This window comes from Egretta garzetta, unplaced genomic scaffold, assembly GCF_000687185.1.
Source record: "Egretta garzetta isolate BGI_Z169 unplaced genomic scaffold, ASM68718v1 scaffold573, whole genome shotgun sequence".
Lineage (NCBI taxonomy): Eukaryota > Metazoa > Chordata > Aves > Pelecaniformes > Ardeidae > Egretta > Egretta garzetta.
Genome location: NW_009259180.1, coordinates 1,097,577 through 1,122,713, shown reverse-complemented (window position 1 = coordinate 1,122,713; position 25,137 = coordinate 1,097,577). Strand labels below are relative to the sequence as shown.

General features: G+C 41.9%; 1 protein-coding gene across 3 annotated transcripts in view; it reads right to left on the bottom strand.

The window, feature by feature from the left end:
* Positions 1 to 6,069: 6,069 nt before the first annotated feature.
* TEAD1 (TEA domain transcription factor 1) overlaps positions 6,070 to 25,137 on the bottom strand; it is a 100,784-nt gene continuing 81,716 nt past the window's right edge. For all 3 annotated transcript variants that reach the window (XM_009635651.2, XM_009635649.2, XM_009635650.2), the window contains 4 exons: positions 19,885 to 20,058; positions 8,827 to 8,967; positions 7,191 to 7,343; positions 6,070 to 6,183 (listed from right to left, as the gene is read on the bottom strand). In XM_009635651.2, the coding sequence (XP_009633946.1) occupies positions 6,070 to 6,183; positions 7,191 to 7,343; positions 8,827 to 8,967; positions 19,885 to 20,058 (582 nt within the window). The remainder of the gene's footprint in view (positions 6,184 to 7,190; positions 7,344 to 8,826; positions 8,968 to 19,884; positions 20,059 to 25,137) is intronic.

The window sequence follows — 25,137 nt, the reverse complement described above, 5'->3', positions numbered from 1 at the left end:
ACAGCATGGTTTAAAAAATGTTTCAGAAGCACCCACCACTGTTTCTTTAGGAAGACACACACGCACGCATGAGCCAGAGGTAGTCGCCTTTCTTGCTGAGAAGATGCCAGAACACACACAGAGTCGTTGCTGAACAGGGCTTCCAAATGCCCCAGCCTCGAGAGCCCTCCCCGGAGTTTTTTTGTAAATCCCGCCGGACGCCCATTGCCCCTTGAGGGAGGAATGCAGATACTGCTGCAAGTCTGGCCTCGTGCTACTTTGGAAAATGCTTTTGAAAGTTGCATCCAACATTAAAAAGAGATTGATGTAAGAGATTAAGATAAATGCACAAACCACTTTCATTTTCTTTATTTTCAATCGATACTGTATGAATACAAAGTTTCTAGAAAGCTACAAAAATTCTACCACTTTATCAAGAAGGCATCAAAATGTGTCACTTTGCAAAGACATGAAAACACCTGCAGTAACCGACACAAAAATAGCATTTTTAGAGTGATGAAATAATTGCACTTAACTGTCATGGATATTAAAGTTATCACACATATGTACCGCGAAAGCTAGAATACATTTTTTTTTTTTTACAAAGCACTTTATAAAAAAATTCTCTGCACACAAAACCTATAATTTTCATATTACTATCATACTAAAGATAAATTCACTTTAAAGCCAACACTTAAAACATTTTAAACAAAAAAAAGGTACCAGTACCTACACACAGACAATAACAAATACAAGAATACTGTACTGCCAAGAGGTTTGACTGAAACTCCTTTTGAAAGCTTCTGCAAATATGTTAAGAAAACATTGGAGAACATTCACTTTTTTTTTCAAAGAGCCTTCCCTCCCTGTCTAACCTAGAGGTACTTTATCATCAAAAGGCAAGTTCTACATCAAAAGTTACCAGCAGCAGTACAATATTAAAGTAACCACTGACCATATATGAATATGCTTAAGTCACAAACCCATTTTATACACATTACACAAATAAACATAAAGTGAGAATTCCATTAAGTCATTTACAAATGTGAACAAATGCACATGGCAAAAAAAACCCCAAAACAAAACAAAAACCCAACCTGTTTTACATAAAATGTACTGAAGAATTAAAGGCTATTCAGGTTTTCAATGTTATAAAATTCTTTTGTCTTCTTTTTTCAGGCACATATTGTATTTTTTGTCTGCAGTCATGAGCCTGAATCAGAGGCCCACAAAACAAAACAAAACCAAAAACACATACTCTGTAAGGAGGTAACAGGGATCCATCTCCTTTTAGTCAACTGAGTGCATTTAAGATTTAATTTACACACTAAAACTAATTACATGATCTCAGCAAGAATGACCTGAAAAGTTAAAAGATGAAGATGTACAAAGTGTTTCTTGTACTTTGACTTACCCAGCCTCAATCTTTTTTAGGGGGCTAAACATCTTATTATGAAAGATAAGAGAGGGAAAAGAGATCATCCTGAGAGAGGTGCAAAACCGGACGCTCTTACACACATCTGCTGTGTGACGGTACGTGTGTCAGTACGGGTCAAGTAAAGGGCAGACAAAAGGTTTCTCAGTATGACTGATGGGGTGATCTGGGAAAACCGTAAGGGGAACTGCTTCGGAAAGCATGCACGCCCTAGGACTTGCAGCGGAAAAATAAATAGGTATGGATTAGTACGTCAAATGTTGTATCTGCCTTGAACTGGCCAGTTACGTACATTCAACTTTAATGTACACCCTTCATTATTTCAAATAGCCTATACCGTGGAGGTTTTAACGGAAGAAGCTACTGCCAAACTTAACGAGCTGTAGCTGCGGTAGAAAGGGAAAGCGCGAAACAGGCATTATATCTGCAATTCCTTCAAAATAGTGGTGCAGTACCTAAATAAAATCGGTTTGGAATTCAAGTAAGTAAAACTACGTTTGTTAGTAGTAATTTTTAACAGCCCCAAATGGTACCGTTATGCTTATTTTAATGAGACAGAACTGTCCTTTTATCACAAATATTGACTACTACAGCTGAAACGTTAGGTAATAACCGAAAATATATGCTCTACTTGTGGGGCGAAAGTGTCTTTGCCCTACCTCAGTCTCAATGAGTTCAACAGGATTACTTGTCTTATAGAGGTAAGCGAGATTTAGACCTTGAAGGAATAACAAAAATAATATTTTAGAGACAGGGAACTTGAATTATCACAATATTTACCACACAGTGTCACAATATTTCTATATATAAAAAGTTAATCTTCGTTTTCATCAAATACTTTAAAAATCAAGTTAAAATTGTATTCACAACTATATAATCCCTCTGACAGCTTTTGGTTTTGCTGATATTTGTTTTTTCTAACCGTTTTCTTAAAACCTTGCTCCTCTTCCCATCGATTTTAGTTGTAGTGTACAGTATGGCCCCCGTTCACAGAAGGTATCAAATACAGACACCTTATTAAGAGGAGCTCATTTTTTTTTTCCAAGACATCATCTGGGAGAAAACCAAACCAAAACAACCCTGTGTTTTGAATCGTGCTGGCCAGAGTCTCTCTAACAGCACCTTCATCCACAACGCTAACGCTCAATGTTTCAATGCTTAAAAACACGCAATTGCATTTACCCTAGCTCTTCGCTGTTCTCCATTTTCATCTTGTTTTATGCATCTGACTTTCAGCATGCATGGCTTTGTAAACAAAATCTTCTGTCTAAACAAAATATCTTCACAGATACCGAAATATTATTAGAGGAGAACAATAAAGTCACATTTGTCCACTGTCTGAAATCCTGCAGTACGTGGATCTCTTGTTATGCAGCTGCACGACTGGATGAAGAGAATACAAACGTGAATCATTTTCATTTTTATATCACAGACAAATCAGTTGCTGGTTCGCAATGCTGTCAGAAATGGCAAACAGTAGATTATTCTTCAGCAGGTTGATCATTAGCAAAATTACTTTGCTATAAATGGTGCTCGTTTGTGAATGGAGGCCTGTAGATTCAACTTATTCCAATAAACCAAAGGCATTACGGTGATAACTAAATATTTTTGGTCTCTCTACAAATTGTCATTATGGCAGCACTTTTCTAAGCTGGAATTTCAAACCAAAGGCACTTTCATGCTAGAGTGCAGAAGAGTCACAATTAATTATTTGGTCATGAAATTTAAAAAGGCAGCATTTATTAATACAATTCACTTTTCACGGAGAACTAAGAATCTGTAACCTTTCCTTTTGGTATAGACATTTAACCGCATAGCAATGGGACTGACTTGTACAGAAGGTTGGTTTAGACCAAGCAGTCAAAAAAGCGTTTCTGTGGGAAAAAATACAGATTTTTTTTTTTTTTAAATATGGAACCAATTAATAAAACAATATATAAAATTTATGTTAAGAGGCTAAAGGTACTTCTAATATAATGCTAAGGCACTGCATATTGTAATGCTTTGGCAGCTCTCAATTAAAAGGTTCCTACGAAAAAGTAACAGTAACAAGAGAAGTACTTCCAGCTTACAAAAGAGCTCACAGTTTACAGGCAGCCTGTTGGACTACACGCCCCACACTGAACAGTTGAAGGATTAAGGCTTTTTAGAATTAACATATACAGGGTATGGATCATTTACAGAAGTGTAAAGAAAAGACGATGGAAGTAGGTTCCCTAATATTACATATGTGAACACCAATAAACATCGTGACTTTTTATACCCTACCTGGCATATGTAGTGTGCCGGATTCTATTAAAAAAACTGTACCTGGTTTTGCAAATTGACTTACATACTTTATATGCCTCAAAGAGTTTGCTTGTTATTAAAACAAAAATAAAATCACCAAAAACCACAATTCAAACCCTAGATAAAAGACAACTTTAGAACAAAATAAAACAAAAAAAGTAGTTTTTGACTTGTAACACCAAGTGCTTAGAATAAAGGGCTACCGTTAGGCTGTTACAATGCAGTGCTTTTCCTGATGTGATTGTTAGTGTTAAAAAAGAGTGTTAAAAGAGACCTTGCCATGGACATATTTCTCTGTTCAGTTCGCGGACTATAAACTGAAAGATCATCAGCCCTAACATCCACAAGCAGGTAACAGCTAGACATCACAGCAATCGCCCACCTACTAGAGTTAGATCAGAGGTGGGCTAAGGAATTTGAGCAGTTGCCCTTCCCCTCGGGTGATGTTTGCCTTATCCTCTAACCTGAGTTCTCACCAGCGTTGAGTATGAGCATGGTCTGACGCAGGTGTTCAGCAACCTGCTACCTCATCTAGGCTGTAGTCTAATCTAGGGCAGCGATGGGCAATTCTAACAGAGGGTACTATGCAGAAATATAAAAAAAAAAACCAAAAAACTGGCTTTTTTGAAAACTACAGCACTGTGCCTGGGCGTAAATTCTAGACTTCAGTTGTGCATGGGCACATATCGGTAAAGGGCAGGGAGGAGGGACCTGCTAAATGTTGACATCTTTGATTCAGGACTGCAAAAGGCCTTCCCAAGAACTCTCCTTGCCGATACCTCACGACTGAGCTTTAAGGTGGCTTGTGCTTGGCCGGGCAGCCCTCAGCCTTTCAGACAAATGTTTTGTGTGAGAGCCCGCTGCTGGCCCAGCACCTGCTGAAACAACTGCGGCTGGGGCAACTGGGGGCAGTGCTGGCGGCACAGCGGGAGGGAAGAAGCCGAGCAACACTCTCTGGTGGAGCCAGGAGGAAGGAGACTACGTCTCGTACGTGTGCGTACCTCAGACACTCACTCACACCCACATCCATGGTTTGAATCCTTACAGTATTAAAATATCTCCAGCTGTACTTCACTTCCTGGAGTCTTCCCTGAATATATCAGAAGGATGAATGCTACCATAGCCGGATGCAAAAGGACATCAGACCACACGTGGTACGAACGTGTTTGTTTCCAATAAGGTCTTTGCCAGTCGGAACTGGAGAGACAACTGGGAGAGCTGTAAGAGCACCATGATAAAGCGGAAAAGGAGAAAACAAACATCTCCGCTTTCAATTGTCTTTGCCTGATGTTGGTTGTGATTTTCTAGCATCTCATAGATGTTAAAGCTGTTGATCCTTTCAGAGGTGTACGTACTCTGTCAAACACGTTAGTGTTTTGCTTTCAGTTTACGCATTACTCAATGCTGTCGCAATGTCAGTTTCCGTTCCTCTGTTAAGTTCGGAGTTGCAAGTTTTTCACTCAACTTATTAGAAAACATAGTTGTCCATATAAAATAGAACTGCACACACAAGACTACATATAATGTGAGTCTAAATCTTCAGTATTTACCTACTTATTGCAAAATGAGCCATCTTTTTCATTAAATAATCAAATTTTCATATTAGTACAATACAACTTTATACTCTTTTAAAATACACTAGATATGTTAGGGGTAAGGGATGATGTTTGCTTTCTCTGCAATACCTGTTTGAAAGTTTAATGGATTAGAAGATTAGTTTTAGCGTTGAGAAAAAAATACAAAATTTGCCTAATTTTAGGACCTGTCTGTTTCTATCAGGCATTTCTTAAGGCTACATTTTTCATTTGGTTTCAAACAGAAAAACGTTTCATTTTAAAAAATAATTTAGTGAATTACATTCGTCCATATCTTCCACCCTAATTAGTTACAAAGATAATTCTATAAAGATTATTAACTTTGTGTACTCATTTACAGTTATAGCTAAAGATTCATTTCAATTTCACTTGCATTGTAAAACAAGTTTTTCATGTTGGAAAAAAAACCCAAAATAAATTCTTATAAATGCTGTCAGTTTTTCCCCATGGCAAATGCTCTGTCATACATTTTTCTATCAGAATTAAAAATAGGCCTCCACAGACAGAGGCGTTAGGTTCTTAAATACAGTCTTCCCAAAGAACTGTGGTTTACAAATTTGAAGAACACTTAGTTTTAGAAATAATTTTTACAACTGTACCAGAATTTCACAGCTACAATTATATATGAACACATTAAAAATGACTTCACTAAAACAGGATTTAGAAAAATGTGGGTGAAAGTTGGGCCAGAGGCACTGCCACTTAGTGTTGAGGTTTACAGTCTGTGTTTTTGATAAAGAAGTGAAATGAAGTGTATATATAAATAACTGCTCAGTCCTTTACAAGCCTGTAGATATGATGCTGTGCTCCATGTTCGCTGTTTGACACTTCAAATACACAAGCCATGCAGAGCAGGGTTTCTTGTGTATCCCTGTTTGTTACAACCTGTTTGAGGGGAAGGAAGAGGTAGACAGCGTATTAGACTCGGAAACACCAGGGCCAAAACAAGAAATGACTGGCTTGATTGAAGACAATCTTTAGCTGTGACTCTTTGAACGTGTGTCCTCTCGCTCGCTCTCTGGCAATTTAAACAGGCCCCTGTGGCCACACTTGCTCCCGTAGCAGGCTCTGGGGCTGAGCTGCAGGGCTGTAGCTCGCAGCCGAGGGCACTGAGATCCATCCCAGCCTGGCTGCTTGGCCATGAGCCGCCATCATAGTGGTTGTGGCTCAGCTTTCCTCAACCTGCACCCCCCCTTCAGCACAGGGCAACCATCGCCCTGGTGTTCCCTTGCCAGAAGACAGCTGAGCAGGGTGCATGGGGCTCTGCGCTCATAGCCCTCCCTCTTCCCCATGCTGCCAGCCCTTGGTCCTGCCCAAATCCTATGGCGGCAGCAGCAGCGCATGGCGCCGAGTTCTTGGCTGAGGGGCCACCGCAAAGCCACAGTGAAAGCAAGCTGGGTAACTGGATGAAACTGGCTTAAAGGCCGCTGTGTGGACCATTCTTTGTGCTGTAGATCACCTGTTGGGTGTAGCCATTACTGCGTGCTTTCCTGGCCCAAGAACTAATTAAAACACCACTGACATTTGCAGTATTGTAACTGGCAGCTCCATAAGAACACATTAGATGAATGGGATGGTTCAAAGTTACTGCCTCAGGCTCACTACAAACACCAAACAGAGACTTGCATGAAAAAAAGAGAGAGGTAAGCTGAATTTTTGGGAAGTAACAAAAAGATGTGTGTTCACGTTCCCAGCCAGCTTAGCCTTTTTATCCTTGGTGTCTACAGCGCACAATTCCAAGAGTATTACTCTGAAGTCAATGGGATGATGTGTTTAGTAAGCAACATGATTACTAAGGGATTCGGAAACTGGTTCTAAACATTACAAGTTAAGCAAGCCATATAAAGCCTGAGAGTATTTTGGAAACAGAAAAATAAAAATTGAGTCCATACCAATAAAATTGTAAAATTTTCCAACACGCTGTTCATCATGTATTTCTCTGGTAAATGCTTCAACTTGTGTATGAAGTTGATCATATATTCACACATTGGAGAGCGATTTATTCTGTACACAAATCGGCCGTTCTCAAACCTTGCATATTCAGTCTAAAAAAAAAAAAAAAAGAGGGAGCATTTAGAATAAGCTAATTCAGAAATAGCAAAAAAGTGACAACAAGTGAATATTAAATCTGTTTTTTTCTTTCTTTGTGTAGACAGAAAAAAGAGACCGTGGCTCTCAGACACCCACCACCACCACCACTAACTCCCTGCCTGAGCTATGCAGTGCTTTGCTAAAAATTCAAGGGCACTTAATTGTTAGAAGTTATAATATTACTACTTGCTCTCTAACCTGTGAAGTAAAAAAACTGAACAGCTGAGGATTACACAAAGGTAAGTCCAAGTCAAGTAAAAATTAATTAATCATCAGAAAACTTTGTGGTAAGATGCTTTTACAGTAGTTTCGAGGCAATTGTCTATGAAGGGAACAGCAAAAATAAGCTTATATATTTATGCCTAAATATATGCATATAAACAAAGCTGCATTATTGCATGGTTTAATAGGCAATTTAGGAATTACAGACAGATGCAAGCCTACAGTTGGAAGAAAACAAGCCTGATTTAGATTGCAGGGGCTCACAAGGGGCTGAAGGAGGGTAAGGCTGTGACTCCTGGCCTCCTGCTGCCCAGCTCCCAATTGCTCAGCTGAGCTTCTCAGTGGCTTGTGGGTTTATCTGGCTTTCTCTAAGCTTGGAATAATGGAAATGATGGAAAACTTTTTTATGGTCACCATGCGCAGGAAATACGTTTAGTATTAGGATGATGTGAACAGTGACCAGGACATCTATAAAGGCTCAACCTGCAGCTCTAGGCTAAAATTCCTGCACAAAAACTGAACCGCAGACAACAGATGTGGGTGTGGGGCTTAGTACACAGAAGACCAGTTAAATAGCTGCAGTACCATGGCACAACAAACCACCTAGCTACCTGATACAGTTCCTAGCTATGCGACACAGCCCCGGGCTTAGAAAAGAAAAGGTAAAAAAATAAACAAGCCCCTTGCATGTTAAGAAAATACCCAACTTTGTATTCAAAAGCTGCTGGTGACTGAGGAGGGCAGGCCTTTCTGTGCATAAAATAAGATACAATAAGCATGGGTACAGACATAGTGCACCACCCATGGCTTTAAAATACTTAAAAAAAAATAATCTAGAAGATAGAGGGCAGCTCGTCGCTGTAGTATGGTTCCAAACAGGCTACGTGCCTGGCCGAGTGTTTGGAAATGGGAGCTTTTTTTTTTGCTTCAGCTCTTTGATGTCAGCTGCAGGTTCCCCACCCAAGGGTGCCACAGGCAGGGTGGGGGAGGGTCTCCAAAGCAACAGGTAACGAGGATTTCACTTTAGTGTCACCACTCACACAGTGATTTAAAATTAACCTAAACACTGCTGGGAAGGAAAATACTCTTTCAGGAAGGATTACAGGAAGGAAGAAAAAGACAGACAAGAGCAAAGTAAAGACAGGAGAGAGACAAGGCTAATTAAAATGAAAGGGAACCAGAGACTCATCCCACACAGCCCATCACGACACCCACCTCTACTTTTTCTACTACTTGCTTTCCAAATGAGCAGACTTTGGTGGAACAGGTGATTGTCATGTTTTCTGAGCTCTCGTACTGACTAGTGACTCCGTAAAACGCTCCTGTATCATCTTGAATGTTGCAGTTTAAGTCAGCCTGTTGGGAAAAAGTAATAGATGTTGAAGATTTTTATTTTTCATTTGACAATGTCAGTAGCATGGGCTGTAATTAGCTCACCATTCCTTTCAGAAGTAAGGGAGAGGAGGGGGGAGTTTTATAGTGACAACAGCGACAGTGGAAAAAGTCTGTCAGGAAAGTACCTGCCTAATTGTTGCAGTAAAAACCTTAGGGAAGTGGCAATTTCTTCAAACTTTAAACAACAAAAGACAACCCAGTATTACTCTGGGATACAGCTGATGTTCTTGTCTGGCAGATAGCAGATGAAGTCTCAGGAGCACAGGGAATGATCACCTGCGAGGAGCCTGGCTCCGGAGCTGGCTCCTCTGGAGGGAACGTGCCCGGTGGCCTTGAATTCAGCCGAGCCATCCCACTCCTGAAGGGCCATAGTTCCACTTTCTCCTTTGCCTTTCTAAAAGCAATGAAATCTTCATGGCACAGGCAGACAGCTGCGCAACACTGGAATCGATCTCTGATAAGGCTCCGTCAAGCCATATGGCCCTGATTCAGCAAAATACTTGACTTCACGGGAGCTGTGTGACGCAACGCGCAGGCTTCACATCAGCTGTGCGCACACTGAGCCATGCCTGCCGCACCAATAAAATATTGCTGGACGCATTTGATTTCTTTCAGTATTTCTCTGCAGGCTGAGTAACTATCCAGCTGGTGTTGATATCTAGCAACAGAGATCGAGACTTGCAGGATCAAGTGAGGAACAGTGCTACCTTTAATTATTTATATCCAAATCCAAGTCCTGTGCACAGCATGATTAATTTGGCTACAAAGCAATGGCACAGGTCACATGCTGAACCCAGCCTCCCCGGGCCTGCAGCAGCACTGAAGCTGTTCTGCCACTGTGCTCTTTGTCATCATCAATCCATTTTCAAAAGCCCTCAACTTAAAAGAGCACTAATATGGGTATAGGCAGAGTCTAGGGATATCCACAGCTGGATTTGTTGATTCAGGCATTAGCTCTCTTGACACCTTTGGTGCCCAAGGAGCGAGTGGGCAGGGCTTTTTTTTTTTAATGTGGAAATAGCTGATCAGCTACTGCAGCGCAACATCTAAGAATCGCCTGAATTTTTTAACTCACTCCGAGACAAACATTTTAGCAGGGAAATGCACTTCCACAGCTCTTTCGCTTGCAAGTCTAGCTCTGCTTGTTTTTATTGCTTATATAGAAATGTAACAAAAAAATTTTGACAGATACTTTCACGTCTACCTTGAGAGTTTTTAAAAACCCAGTTTACAGGTATGTCTATTTACTAGTTCATGTGAAACATTTATAATCCTGCCTTTACTACAGTTCAGGCCATTTGTAACTGCTATTTAATTTTTAACTAGGCAACAACTCATTAATTCTACTTAGTGTCTACAGTCCTTATTTGTGGTACAACATTCTGAGGCAATACGCTGATAATAGCACATACTGAGCTAGTTTGTGGTGCGGAGAAGACATAGGTCTAAGATCACTTCAGGCTGGCTTTGGTAAATTAATCAGTGGAGAAGTCTCCTGAGGTTTCCACACAGTAACACAAACAGCCCTATAGTCGTGTATTTTGCATAACAGAAAGAAATCCTATCGCTACTACACCTTGTTTCTTGCACATGCTTTGCATGAGGTCAGCAGTTAATGTTTAATGTACATCTAAAGCAGTGCGTTCACAGTGAGCTGTAAGAAATCGTTCTAAGCTAAGCGTACATAAGCAATTTGCCATCACAGCTGGCTTGCAATCGAAACAGGGCAAACATCTAAACATGACAAACTGCTGCAGCCACCAGCCATGCCACAGCTGCCCCACCTGCATTTCTGAAGAACAGGGATTTCTGATACAACAATTGCATTGTTATAAGTAACACCAAGTAGTAGTGGTAATCTCTTAAAAAGGGGTTATTCTTGCTGCTACCGCAATTAAAATTTTACTACCAAAATATTTTCTTTTATTTCCTTTCAGATATGGACAAAATATTTAAGAAATCATAACTAAAATGCTCCTGACAATTTCATGTTGTCAAAAGGGTCGACCGCACAGACCTTACATTCCAAGGTACAGTAATAACTGTTTATAGGGTTATAAATAAGAATAACTTTTTATCTGCTGCCTTCTGATTTTGAAGCCCACTGAAAGAAAGTGCTAATTGTTGTATTTACATGCTGACATTTAACCTGGACAAGTAACACATGTGGCCATCTGGCACCCTGCTGATCACTCCCACAGCTCTTCCAACTCTCACTGAAATCACCAGGAGTCCTGTGTACACAAAAAATACAGGCTGGGGCCCTGATGTTTGAATGAGGAATGCTTGAAATTATCACTCAAATGTCACGATTTACTCTTACGCCGTCACAACATTGTTGCAAAAGTCCTATGATGGTAATGCAGACATGCATGAGCTTTATTTGCTATTTGATTTTTTTGAGTCTAGCACATAATGAAGCTGTTTTCAAGGAAAGACAATTTTCCTTTTAAACCACAGTTTTCATGTTCAACTAATTACAAACTGCTGAGAGCTGAAGCTTTAAGACTCCTCTGAAAAGTGTAACAACACCAACATAAAAATCGTAAGAGTTGGCAATGGCAAATACTCTTAAAATTAAGGGTTCACCAAAGCCTCTTTTAATACTGAAAGAATTTTGTCTATTCTCACATACTATAACAAATCTTGCCTCTCAGTCTGGGTTCAAATTTTTTCACTAGAGGCCGAGTACATGAGCAGCAGGAAGGAGCAAGTAGCATTGCAAAGAGGGGATTGCTACGCCAAGGAGCCAGGTGTTGAAAGCTTCGTTGACAGCTGAACACCTTCAGGAAGGAAGGAAAGGCTCTCACTTCTGGTAAAATACAGAACTTTGGTTACAAAATGATGGTGAAAGACTTGCTGATTATATTGTTATGGCTTACATAGGAAGGGGCTCGTCTAATACACCTGAAAGCAAAATTGTATTTCTTGAACCGACAAAAGTGGGTCACAATTAAAATTCAGGGGATTCCCCCCACCCCCAAAGATTACAAGAGTATCAAATAAAAAAAAAAAAAAGTTTTGCTAAAAATGGGCACTGCTGGGGCTAGGAGAGTTGTAGGTGTAGCTTTGAGCAGGACCAAGGTGATGTGTTAACCCTGGTATTCAGTTTTAGTAGGCTCCTTACTACAATATTGATTCCAGTTTTTGTGTCTACATCTTAGAAAGAATGTTGGAAAATTGGAAAGTGTTCAGAAAAAAGTTACAAGAATGATTTCAGGTCTGGAAAACATCCTTTGTAGTGAATGACTAATGAAACTCCATCTACTTACTTTTTCCAAGGAAAGTTTTTCCACGACTTTGTCATAGCCTACAAGTTGCTACATGGGGAAGAGTCTTCTGATAGATTAAATCTTGCAGAAAAGGACATTAAAAGAGAGAAAGCTAAAGCAAAGCAAAAGCTAAATGAGAAACAAGGCAGAGGCTGGTAACCCTGATGGCAATGAAATGCTGGCATAATTTTCAAATGTGGTGGAATGACCATTACTTGGTGGTTTTTTTTTTTTTAACCGAGCTAAATATCTATCTAACAGGGATGCTCTAGGTCAAGTAGGCTTATTGTCCGGAGGCAGACATTACTTAGTGAGGTTCGCTGCCTATATTGCAGAAGAGACAAGACTAGATTAATATAATAATAGCAAAATTAAAATATTGGAATTTATCTTATTAACCTCAATTAACCCTCTCCTTGTAATTTCCTTTTTCAATGATCCCTGTGAAAAATGTGACAACAGTCAAGCTTCTGGAGTGCTGTGCTTGCAGCCTCATGCTGCAACCACCTTTGCCTCATTATTTCCTTGGTGCTCTGTCTCTAGCTGCGCCCTTGCATTTCAGACTCAGCTTGCAGGCCTTCCTGGGCCATAAACCAGCTTTCCCTTCTGTACAGCTTCTCATGCAACTGCGATCTGACCCACGGCTCCAGAAATTAGGGCTGGTGAGAGCTAGCATAGCATATACAGATAAATAACCTTTTGAATGGCTATTTCAAATATATTGGCATACATTCAAATATTAAGATATGATCACATGTGGCAAACAGGAGTCCATGGACTCATTGAATTTTAACATACAAGATCAACACAATTTAGGAAAAAAACAAATGGATTTTTTTTTTAACTTTCAAGACTAAAACTCTAGTTTTGATTTATTTCTAAGAGCTGAGATTTATATTAACTGAACTCATTTGGAGGTGGGAGAGGCACTCAGCTTTCTGGCACCCTATCTACAGTGGTTGTGTAAGAGCATGATTAATTCATTAATAAAGCATAGCTTGACAACGGGTAGCACCAAAAATATTACATGTTAAGAGCTCCAAGTGTTTGGCATGCTGCATGGAGAAGCCTCTGCCAGTGCACCAGAGCAAGCACCAAACCAGAGCTAGCTGCAACCAAAATAAAGAGTATAAATAAGTAAGTAAATAAATAAATACAAATCTTCACGTTCCCTTCAGAAGAGCTCTCAGGCTCTGTGTTAAAGGCGGGGGCAGAGGGTAGAGCGCTTGTGTAATAATAACAGCCGTGGCTAACAATGAGTAGAAAGAAAACAGCACCTACTGGAAACAGTGGGATCTGGGGAGGGCCAGAACAATTTATACTGGCATTCAGTAGTTAACATTAAGCACATAAGGTCACTTATTAACAACATATAGGGTTTAACAACTGCTGACTGCAGGGAGGTGTGCTACTCATATGACTGCATCATGCCTCCCCTCCTCCTCTCCAAAGGGTGATCAAAGAGCAGAGATTACAAATTGTAAAGCAATTTTTTCCAACGGGAGCATCTGGGTCGTTGGCACGTTTCACCACGCGTTACACTGCAGCTCAGGAATTGCATCCAGGTCTGCCACATGGTTGGGCTTGTGATGGACAGGCCAAGCTGCTCCGGCTTCCCAGCTGCTCAGCCCCTTCCACTCATTATCCAGCCTCGAGCACTAATGCTCTTGCATCAGTTTGCGAAGGGGTCCTCCAGAAGCACCACGTGAGCTCCCTGCGCTGAGAGGGTTGTGATGGGGAAAAGAAAATGGATGTCTGCTTTCTTCCATATCTAATTTGTTTTGCATACATTTGCATGCTGGCCATAGACCCATTCACATTACGGATCCCATTTGTGAGTTGCAGATCATTTGCCAGTCAAAGCTGGCGAGTGTGCATGTGTGTGTCTGTGTGTGGAGGGAAATCCAAGATTCTAGATTGTGCAATATAAATTACATGTAAAAATAGAAAGAAGGAAAAAAAAAAAAGGCAATAGCCACAATTGTGTGTGTGTGAATGAAGGACACAAAGAATCTCTGCACCTTTGAAGACGGCTGGAGGCACATGGGGATAAATTCAGGAGGGGGTGGGAGGAGACCACAGGCGCAAGCCATTTCTGAACACTGATTACATGGGTAAATTGTTTGTTCCAGTGTATCACAAAGAGAAGGCGCATTATTTTTCATGCCACAGCTGTTTTGAATAAGAATAGGAATAAACTTAACCATCCTCCTCATGTTACTTACCACTAATTATGGCATATATTTACATCTATAAAACAGTGAAATTTTGGGGGACATAATTTCATGCCCCTTTATTGTGTAGAATCCTTTATTTCCATCCCACATTTGAATTTCAAAAATGTTTAGGACTTCAAAGCATCTTTAAAAGCTTGCCCTAATTATAATATGCATTACTTTCTAAAACTCCTAGTTTGCATTGCAGATTCCTGCAAATAGAGGCATTCATTTTAAACATCAATTAATATCATCCATGCATCTTCAGATGAGTTTGGGTCTTTATTTTCAGAGTTGCACTGAGCTCTGACTAAGCTTTCCTCTGTTTGAAGAATAGTTCTAGCTACTGCAACCATTTGAAATTAAGCCAGGGGATCAGATCAGTAGAAAGCCGACAGCCCAATATTAATTTATATCAGCTGTTTTTTTTCCTGTGTCACTGGTTAGAAAACAGCCCTCCTCCTTTCAGATAAATTTGTTTTCCATTGTTGTTCCTGTAGCTGCACAAGTCAGAGTTCAGGTTGGCACAGAGCGTTTGGCAGTGTCAGAGACAAAATCCACAGCCACGCTACTGCAAGGTGTGCTTACACTGGCACTAAGGATCCCAGCGGAGGCACGGACCCACTGCACAATACTGTGGGTTACATAGAAAAGTCATGCAAAAAGAGAATCCCTGCCTCAGAATTTGTAATCGGGGGTTGAGGCAAAACACGAGAGAGAAATAACTAGCTAAACCAGAATAATTTAGTCTAGGCTGGAGCGGACAGATGCACACTGCTGAATTAATGTTAAAAGGTGCTCTTAGTAGTGAGAAGTGTTTGCCAGGTGAACTAGCGCTGGACAGAGGCGAGTTACAGAGCTAGCAAAGCTAGGAGGGGCATAAGGGGAGACACAGGGTTGTGCCTTCCTAGAGCGATTCCCCTGCCGGAGTCAATGGAGATGTATGTGATCATGACAGCGGAGTCAAAACAAAGGTGGTTGCTGGAGATGCGGCTGAGAGATGCTGGATTCAAAGGGAGGTGGAGTGAGTGGGACAGATGTACCATCAACCTCCTGCAAGAGAAAGAGAGCCAGGGAGGCAGAGCGCTGGGCAATCAGCACTGTGGGCCAGGAAGGCAAGGCCGGCGATAATGTTTTAGACAGACATCTTGGAGTAAAGCTCGAGTTGCAAACTATCATTTAGTTTGAATTCTTTCAGGAGGCCTAAGCGTGTTATTCAGTATTAAATGATTTAAGAATAGTAGTGAGTAATCGGTGGGGATGGCATTAGATATCAATAAGCATAGAACTTCAACCAATAAAAGAAACCAACAGAGGCAACATGTGTTGACTTAGCTTTTAGATAGGCTAATCAGAACTTCAAAGACGACAAAACTTCGGGGCTTTTCTCAAGTCACAGAAACAGTTTAAGTACAAACCAACCAACAGGTATGTTGACCTTACTCAGATTAAGATTAGATGGCATGAATCATACTTGATTGTTTTACATAGACTGGGTTTATTTTGCTAGTGACTAAGGCAACAGAAGCAAGATTGTGCACTCAACCTGCACCCAGGGAAAGGTTTCATTTGCAGATATTCTGCAGCCTTGTCTGAATTCCTCGTCAGTGTTCTAGGAAATAACTTTTACATTTATTTAAGAACATTTATTTTTCTTTTCATTTTATATCCCTGTAATCTCCGGTTTCATATCACTGTCACACAAATTTCCTGTGCCATATCGTTAGTACGTTGTTCCTTATTTACTCATTGTACTGAGTCACAACATACCTAGTAAAGCTCCTTCTATCTGTTACTGTAAAAGCCTGTCTCTGAGGCGACTTCCCTGAACTCTCTGGTTCCCAGTGACTACCTGGGTTAAACAGAAGAAAAGATTCACTGCATTCAAGGTGCAAGACAAGGATCAGGAAATCGCTTTGTAGGGCTGTAAGGTTGGTTGTTGAGGTGGTGTAAAAGGAGAATTCTCCTCCTTTTATACCTCCAGCGCTGTTAGGTAGGAAAAGACACAAAAGTGTGATGTCCATTTGTGTCACTAGGACAGAAGCTCATCCATTCCCTGCATCAGGCTGTGTTTCACAGGAGATAAAATCTGTATGAACTAATAAACCTCTGCAAAGCAAAGCAACACTTTGCTTTGTACTCCATCCCTGTCATGCTTTGCAAAGTCAACTCCACAATTGCCAAATGTCTTCTTGCAAGATCTCAGACCTTTCTCTCCCACTTTTTTGTAATCAAACCATATTACCTTTATCACAGGGAAAACCACACTGCTCAGAACCTCAAGCAGAACTAAATGGGAAAGAGAAAGAGGAGTACTCTCTTTCCAGCTACCAGAGCTAAGCTGCTTTCTGCCTTAGTCATCCTCAGTGTGAGTGCTTGTCTCTGGACTTCCTGTTTCCCATCTTTCCTTTCCGCACTAGATGTAAAGTCTAAACAAAATACCCTTTGTGCTGCCTCCAGCGACATGCCAGCTTCCCTTAAATCTGTTTACAGGCTCACCATCCCTTCTGGCATCAAATCCTCACCTTTGCTTTCAAGCTGCCACATGCCACGACACCCACCTGCTTTCCTTCTCTGGTTTCCCTTGACTTCTTTCACTCATTGTCCCTGGTTTTCTTTTGCTGATTCTCCTTACAGTGCTTTCTGACCTGTACTTATTTGCCCAATGAAAATTCCTGTTCCTCTTTTACTCACATTACAATCAAATTCCACCACAACGTGAACAGTCACTGCACACTGATGTACTAGCTTACAGCGCTGAGCAAACTATCAATGGTTAAATGATAATGAAGGGAGAAGACAACAGAAAGGATGGGAAGGGGAAAATGGTTAAAGGGTGAGAGAGGGGGTATTGTGAGTAAGCAATAACCACTCAACATGAACAGAACCTGGGAGAAGTTGAACTTTCAGAGTAGGAGGAGGTAGTGGATAAAAAGGAGAGAGTGGATACTGATTCAGAAGTGGATACTTAATTTAAAAGAAAAGAACAAGAATACAAAAATTTACCTATTTTCATATTAATAAACGAAGTTACTAATAGCGTCAAGAAGATTGTCAGCAACCTTTGCCAGCTTTACACTGGTAATATATGACTGTTCAGAACAGTTTCTCAACACTCCCCATGAAAATGGGAACAGAGTCCTTTTTTCTGAAGAAATGTCCTATTGGCGTGAAAGAAGTTAAGGACAGTGAGCTGGCAGTTTAGGATCTAATTCTCATGGCTTTACATAGCCATTTTCCATTTTTCCTATACATATTTCTAGATGGGGGGTACTTGTGTGAAGTTTATTCCTAGAAGGGCATTCGTCGTGACTCACGCTACACTGCCCCCGGCACCTTCCCTCTACCTCACTCACCCCATGAGAGAGAAAATCCACTGGCCTATTTTAAGGTCATGGCTCAGGAAGGCATTCTTGCCACATTTTTAATGTATAACTCAGAAGGATGCTAGCACTGTCTGGTTTTTAATCTCTAAGTTAATACAACACAAAATTGTATTAAAAGAAAGACCATTATGTTGGAAGGCACAGTGAGGTTAGGAAATGTTGGATTGAAGTTGCCTGCACGTCCTGACTGCTGAACTGCGTCATGGCACAGTCCTTAGCCACACGACTGCACTCTCACCCTCTGAGCATCTATACAATATTTCTTGTCTTCATTATTCAGTATTGCCCAGACCCTATTTCCTCAAAACCTGTGATGAACACAGTATTATTAATTTTGTAAGCGTTTTCTTCATGGCATTATCTTGATTATTTATAAACAGCCATGAGTTTGATTTCTCAGTGACCACCTGAGGTGAAGGGATGGTACTACCCCAATATTGCAGATAGGAAACTGAAGCAAGAGTGTCAAAGGTGTGCACTGCTTGCAGGAGATCAAGCAAAGAAGGATGGCACTTGAATTTTCAAAGTCATGAGTACAACACAGACCTTAATGATCCAAAGAAGATCTCTACTGGCTTTAGATACATCTTTGAGCATTGCCTGAAAATCTGTTTCCACACTGAGAAAAAGCAGAACATACAATACATCAGTGACCATATCATAAATCTGCTGCTTCCATGCCTAATGTAATGTCTGAGGCCTGCCATTCTCTATGGGAACAGAGAACAGCAAAGTGAGGTGACATTCCCACTGCCAGCAGGTTTTGCAAATATTTATTATGCAACGTGGTGAGATGATGGTTCTCAGTTCAAGCCCAAATTTTGCAAGGAAATGTATTTCATGGTCACAGACCCTTAACCTCCAAGCTCTATTCCTCTGCAGCCAGATTTCTTCCGTCCTTACGATGTTCCCGCCTCTCATACCTGTTTCTGCTGTGTGCCTTCAGCCCTACGTTTCCCCGCAGACTCCTTATCCCCAATGCTCCATCTTCCCACTGCCTCCTTCTTTTTGACCCTACATTCTCACCTGCCTTTTCCACGCTCCTTGTGCCTGCTGTGTTTCAGCTCCCAGTTCTCTGCTGCCTCCTGTTCCTGGCCTCTTTGCTCAGTCAGCCCTCAAATGCCTCACCTACAGCTCCCATGCCCACTTTTAAGTCCCATGAGTTTTTCAACAGGTTTCTTCTACCGTCCAGCACAGCTCCTGCTCAGTGGCTTATCCCTTCCACACCCAGATTTGAGAAAAGACAGTTTCCCTCATCCCCAGTTCCAAATTCCAAATCTGGTGCCACAGAATGAAGTCTGGGGTATGTACAAGGTGGAGAGTACTTCAGGTCACATAGATATGCACTAGATCAATATACAATGTACAACATCTCAGCCTTCCCTTCAAATTCGTTTTTCACTCTTGCTCACAACTGATACGAACAGATACAGCTTTTGGAGCAGAGTCCCATGGCTGACTAACAAAAAGGCCAGAGTAAAGCAGATGTGCTCTAGCAACCAAAAAATGTTTAAGAAAAACCCTGGAACCCTCCCTTGATGACAGTCATCTTGCTGCACACTCGGTTCAAATCCTGCTTGGTCCTCTCTGCATAAGTGTGGACTGATTGCAGGACTGATACTTGTACTGTTTGCATTTGGCAAGAGTTCAACATTTGAAACACTAAAACGCGGGCTCCATTTCTGCACTTCCCGGTTTTTCTTGGACCACTAGATGGCAGTTCCCCATTTACAAACAAGGGCTCTCGTTACCTGTTTGCTCCTGCCCAGAGCTGTGTCAAGCACAGTTGAGGCACGCATCTGCCTTTGCATGTTGTCTGCAACACAGAGTTATTGTGGAGCTGTCAACAAGAGTGGCTCTGGGCCAGTGTCCTACCTGAAGGATAAACAGCTTTGCACTTTTAAACGATGACAGAAGAAATTTCCACAAGCACCCTGAAGGGTGCTAAATACTACACACAGGCCTTATCAACAAGAGAGGTTCTCCACGTCAAGTCTTACTCACCCAGAATTTTACGAGGAAGAAAGCGTTTTGGGGCCCCTTCCCAAACAGTTCCTTTAGACCGCCCTTCTTTTCAGGAAATTTGTCATAAATCTGACGAATGTCCACCGATTCAAGCAACGGGTCACTGTAAGAATGGTTAGCGTGTCCAATGTGTACGAAGAGGTGTTTATTGTACTGCAAGAAAGAAACAGGAAAATCAGTGCTGTATAAAAAGAACAGAGGTTTGTTAAGGCACGGGTCCGTGTGTACTCCTGTGGTGGGTAGTGTGCTTTGATGGATTAAATGACTAGCACATTACCCCTGGGACTATGATTTTCTGCAGTATGATTTCCATGAACAACTTAGCGATTGTGTCGTAGCCCCTTGTGAACAAGGGTCAACATCAAAAAAACCTGTGTCCCTACTGCAAACCAGAAAACATGGTCATCTTCAAGGGAGTAATTTACACTGAAAGACCCGGTGGCAGCATGGTGATAAAGAGCCCTTCACAAGGCATAATAAGATGAATATGCTCACGAGAAAAGCCTATTTCTGCCTCTTTAAACCATGCCTTTTAATGTCTCATGTCCTCAGAGCCTGAATTTCTGCTAGTGCCACAGAGCCCACACATACACACTTCCTGTTTGTCTATTAAATAACCCCCAAACCTCTACCTATAGCATATGCTAATGCCCCTTAACTAAAAGAGATGGAAGGGATTTTCTTTTAACTCTAGAATGGCAGTAACAAGAAGGCCAGTTGCTCTGTGTGTTTGTTACTAGAAATGGTCCTCATTGCATGTTCTCCAGTATTTTGACCCGTGTAATATTAAAGAGCCAAACTTTTACCACTTCCCTCGGGAGCCAGCTCTATACTTGACCATCTCTGCCAAAACACATTCAGCTTCAATTTCCTATTTCTTAACTTCATCCCATCACACCTCATTATAATCACAGGAATAACCTCAGCAACCCCTTTCCTGCCTGGGGGAAATCCTTGGCTGAGTGAAGCCCACAGCAGCCCCCTACTGAGTCCAATACGGTCTTTTAGGGGCTGCCATTTCTCCAAGATGAGAGCACCTTCCAGCACCTGAAATGAAAGCGGATGGAAAAACCCCCAAAACCCTCTGCTAGTCAATCAGCAGCTCAGAGTGTCGTGTGAGCAGACTGAAGGAGCTTGAGAGTGGCAGGATTAAACACTGGGGTTTTTAACCATGCAGATCACAAAACGTTTTGCTAACTCAATTAAAGGAAAGCTGATATGCAGTCAATGAACACTAGAAAACCCTGTCATATTGAACAGATGCTGTATATAAGGGGCAATTCCCAAAAGCTAAGCACAAATAAAATATTTAAAACCCCAAAGCAGACCTCATTTAAGCTATTTTGTTTACAATGTACCTGCCGAATGAACAAATTGAAATGACAAATCTAAATTAATTGGACATCCACTCAGAGCCTTCCTTTGGTGTAAGTAGAGTCTTCCCTAGCAGATGTCCAAAACTCTGGGGAAAGGGAAATGGACTGGCTAGATTTCTGCACTTAGAAAATTAAATTGAAATCTATTTAAAAATCATCTAGCACAGTGGAATCGGAATTTAGAATCAGAGAACACTCATCTCTGTATGGGGCCAAAAATGAGATACATTCTGCGCCTTTTACTGGGCTGTATTTCTTTTTTGATTTTGTGGAAGGAAAAAGGAAAGCATAATACTTTATTAAGGTGTTTGCAAAAGCAAGTCCAAGTCTGAGAACACTGGTTCCACAGATTTTCCTTGCAGCCCTCTTTCAAAAGAATGCCATCACAGCCTCTTCTGTGCTCAAGTGGAAAACTTGCCCAGCCTTTACTTGGTGCATGTGGAGCCCAAAAGGGGCAGAGCTGATCCTAAGAAGCTGTTTCTACCTTAAAGAGGAAAACAGGCACAGCAGAGAAATAAATGGGCAGCGGGGAGCTGAATGCACGCGTGCAGGAGCGAGCGGGCTCATGAAGGTGTGCCAGCTAGCCCGCACCCAGCCCTGGTCTAGCTTGCACGCTGATCATTTACACACGATACAGGCAATCACTGTACCGGTTGGCAACCATGAGTGACTACTGTAACAGTGTCTGCAGTCAAGATTTAGCATGTTACTTTATGTAGCAGTGGCAAAAGTGGACTAAGAAGACACGTTAACATGACAAAACAAACAAAACCAAAAATATGTAGCTTGCAGTACCGTCGGTAAATAACTAAAATTCATGCTGAACATTTCTTACGTATCTTGCTGCCTACTGAAAAACTTAGACCTCAGCAAAATGTCTCAGTGCCCCATATAGCTGGGAACTGCCAGGAACGCAAGAAAGGGAGTCCAAAAACCTGCTCCTGTTGCTTTCCTAAGCTACCAGGGGTGAAGTGGAAGAGGACGGGGCATGGGTTGGGTCACCGAACATGGCTCCTGACGGAAGCCTATCTGCTATCAGGCAAACATTTCAATTTTTCAAGTAGAATGATGAGAATTCCCTGGTAGAGGTAAGCACTTCAGCCTTCTCTGAAAAATTAAACCCAAACATTTCCCTTCCCCCGGCACCCTGGTAGCCTGCCTAGGAGTGCCCAGCAACTGTGCTTTCCCTGGGGATGTGAGATGCCCCAAAGCATCTCCCTGCTCTCCCTCGTTCAGAGTAAGGGCTTGAAAAAACATCCCTACCATTAGTGACTGGGTTATTATTTATTTTGGGATTGCTTCCTCTCAGTCTTCTCTGCTGGAGTTGTTCCAGGTTGTGCAAATAACCACATCTTTATAGGAACAGAACTGAGGGCTCAGGTTCTCCTGCACCCAGGAAAGTGTCCTCCCCAAAATGGGGGTGTCTCTCCCAGGCCCAAAGGTGGCTGTGGAGAGAAGGAGGAAGGGAGAGCTGTATTTTACAGTTTGGCAACTGTAAGTTCCCAAGACAATTTGCACACTGTACCTTATTCTGCAAACCAGGAAAATATACAAATTGCTCAGTATCCAAACTTTAGTAAAAGCAAACACATAGGAACATAGTCCATCAAGTCTTAATACTGTTTAAATATAAAAGCAAAGTTAAAGGCAGCTGTAAAGCTACCACAGTTGTCTGCCGAGCTAGCCAAAGTACCAGATGCTGCCACAGCAAAATTTCCGAGCGGGTACAGTAGGACAGATGGTATGACATCACCTGACAACATTCTTAGGACAGAAATGTTTATTTTGGTATTGCAATGTGTGATTATTTTCTCCTTATGTTGCTGCAATTCCTATGCTAAGTACAATCATTACTAACCTAATTAGATATGGCATATTTCTATGAACTAACAAATGATAATATAATATTAGGAGAAAGGTAAATGGATACTGAAATAATCCTTATCGTTTTTATACAAACACACTCCATGACAGGAATCTATGCATAGATAAAAGCAAAGAAGCTAAGTTTTATGCCTATATTTTTGAGCCCATTAGTGTCTGAAAAGCTTAAAACCATCCTCATTATATTGAGAATTCACTGTTCTTTTAGACTGAGTATTCCAGAGTCACTGAAGTACATTAAATGCTGAGGAATTTACTCATGCTACAGCATTTAAAAGATTTGCATCTGGCATTGGGGTAATAATGTGCTTTATATGCTGTAAACCATCCTAGGTCAAATCCTGTATTTCCTGAGAATAAAAACTACATAAAAATACAAAGAACATTTTCAGCTACATCTTCAGTATCCGCATTACACGACATGCCCTGGAGATGGCCGCCTCTTACTGAGCTCCTTTGCTTAAAAAAATTCTAACTATCCAAAGAACGCAGTAAAGCCATGAAATATGACTGTTGTCAAATAATATCACGAGAAAAATTATAATCCACTTGGGAATTTAAAAGAACCAAGACAAATTGCCAATGGCAGGGGATGCAAGCATTTAAGCTGGTGCAGAACAAAGACAAATCACCTGCATTTGTTTTATCAGCCAGCATATATATTTGTAACAGCTCCTCACTGATTTTGTGCTTATATTCTAAGGCAACAGCCTTTCTGGTCTACAAAACACAAGTTTTTAAATTGCTACAGCTCTCTCTGCCACATCCTTGTACTTCCCCACACCGGTGGAGCTAATGCCAAGCCCTGCCAAACCTGTAGAGGACCAAGTTTTTTATTAACCAGTGGTGGCCTGGATGCAGATGGCAGTGAAGCCAACCCTCTCACGCTCTTGATATGGGCGAGCTGGGCATGCAGAGCTGCTGGGGTACCCGCTCCCTCGCTGCTCCCCTCTGTCAGAGCTGTGTGGCCCTACATACCCATAATAAGCAGCATGTGGGGGGCGAGTGGCTCCCTGGGCCCTGCCGAGGCTGGGTGACATGGATGCGGAGCAAGGTGGAAGGCAGGTGGCCCAAGAGAGGGCCCTCGGCAGCTGCTCATGGGCATAGCACCCCGACTGCAAGGGCGCTGCGTCCTCCCGCCGCACCCTGAGGTGCAGCTGTGATTTCACCCACCTGAATCACACTCGCATGCCTGGGAGTCAACCCACACTGGCAGGGGCAGTGTAAGCTCCTCTACAAACAGACCTGGCCCTGCAGTGGGATAAGCTGGTGGCTTGCTGGACCTCACATACCCATGGGATGGTCAAGCAGGACAGGGAGGTGGCAGCACCCCGCTGCCTTGTCTGTCCTGCAGGGCCTAATAACAGCACCTTGCTAGCTGGGTCACTTCCTAAGATCTGTAAATCCTGCAGACTTCAAGCATAACAACCACAAGGGTGAGGCCATCTAAATCATTACTTGCAGCAACAAATCCCTATGAGAAAATACCGTGGGGGGAGGCTGGCAACTTGAATGGATCGTAGTCTCGTGCGCCCAAAGAAACTCCACCACCCAAAGCAGAATTAGATTAAAAAGGCTCTGCTGCAGGTCTTCTCTCTCCTGACACAGAGGGACAGCCTCTCGGCTCTCTTTGGACCAAATATATTCTGTGCTGGAGGCCACAAGGACTACCACGGCATCTCAGAGGGACAGGTGAGTGGAAGGCAGGTGGGACAGCCTAACTTTTTGCTGAAATGAGAGAAAACATCACTGCTCAGGTGCCTGGCACCAAGCAGTGATTCCCTCTGTACCTCCACAAGACCAGTCCAACCCCTCTTCTAAAAAATGTACCGCTGCCTGTGCAGCAACTGCACTTTTAGAGGAAAAAGGAGCCAGGTGGGGTGGGCTGATTAAAAAACAATTGCTGGCGTATCAGCAGCCTGCCTGAGGCTCTAACCTGTACCCAGCCTCAGCTCTGCCGTCTCCCCGTATC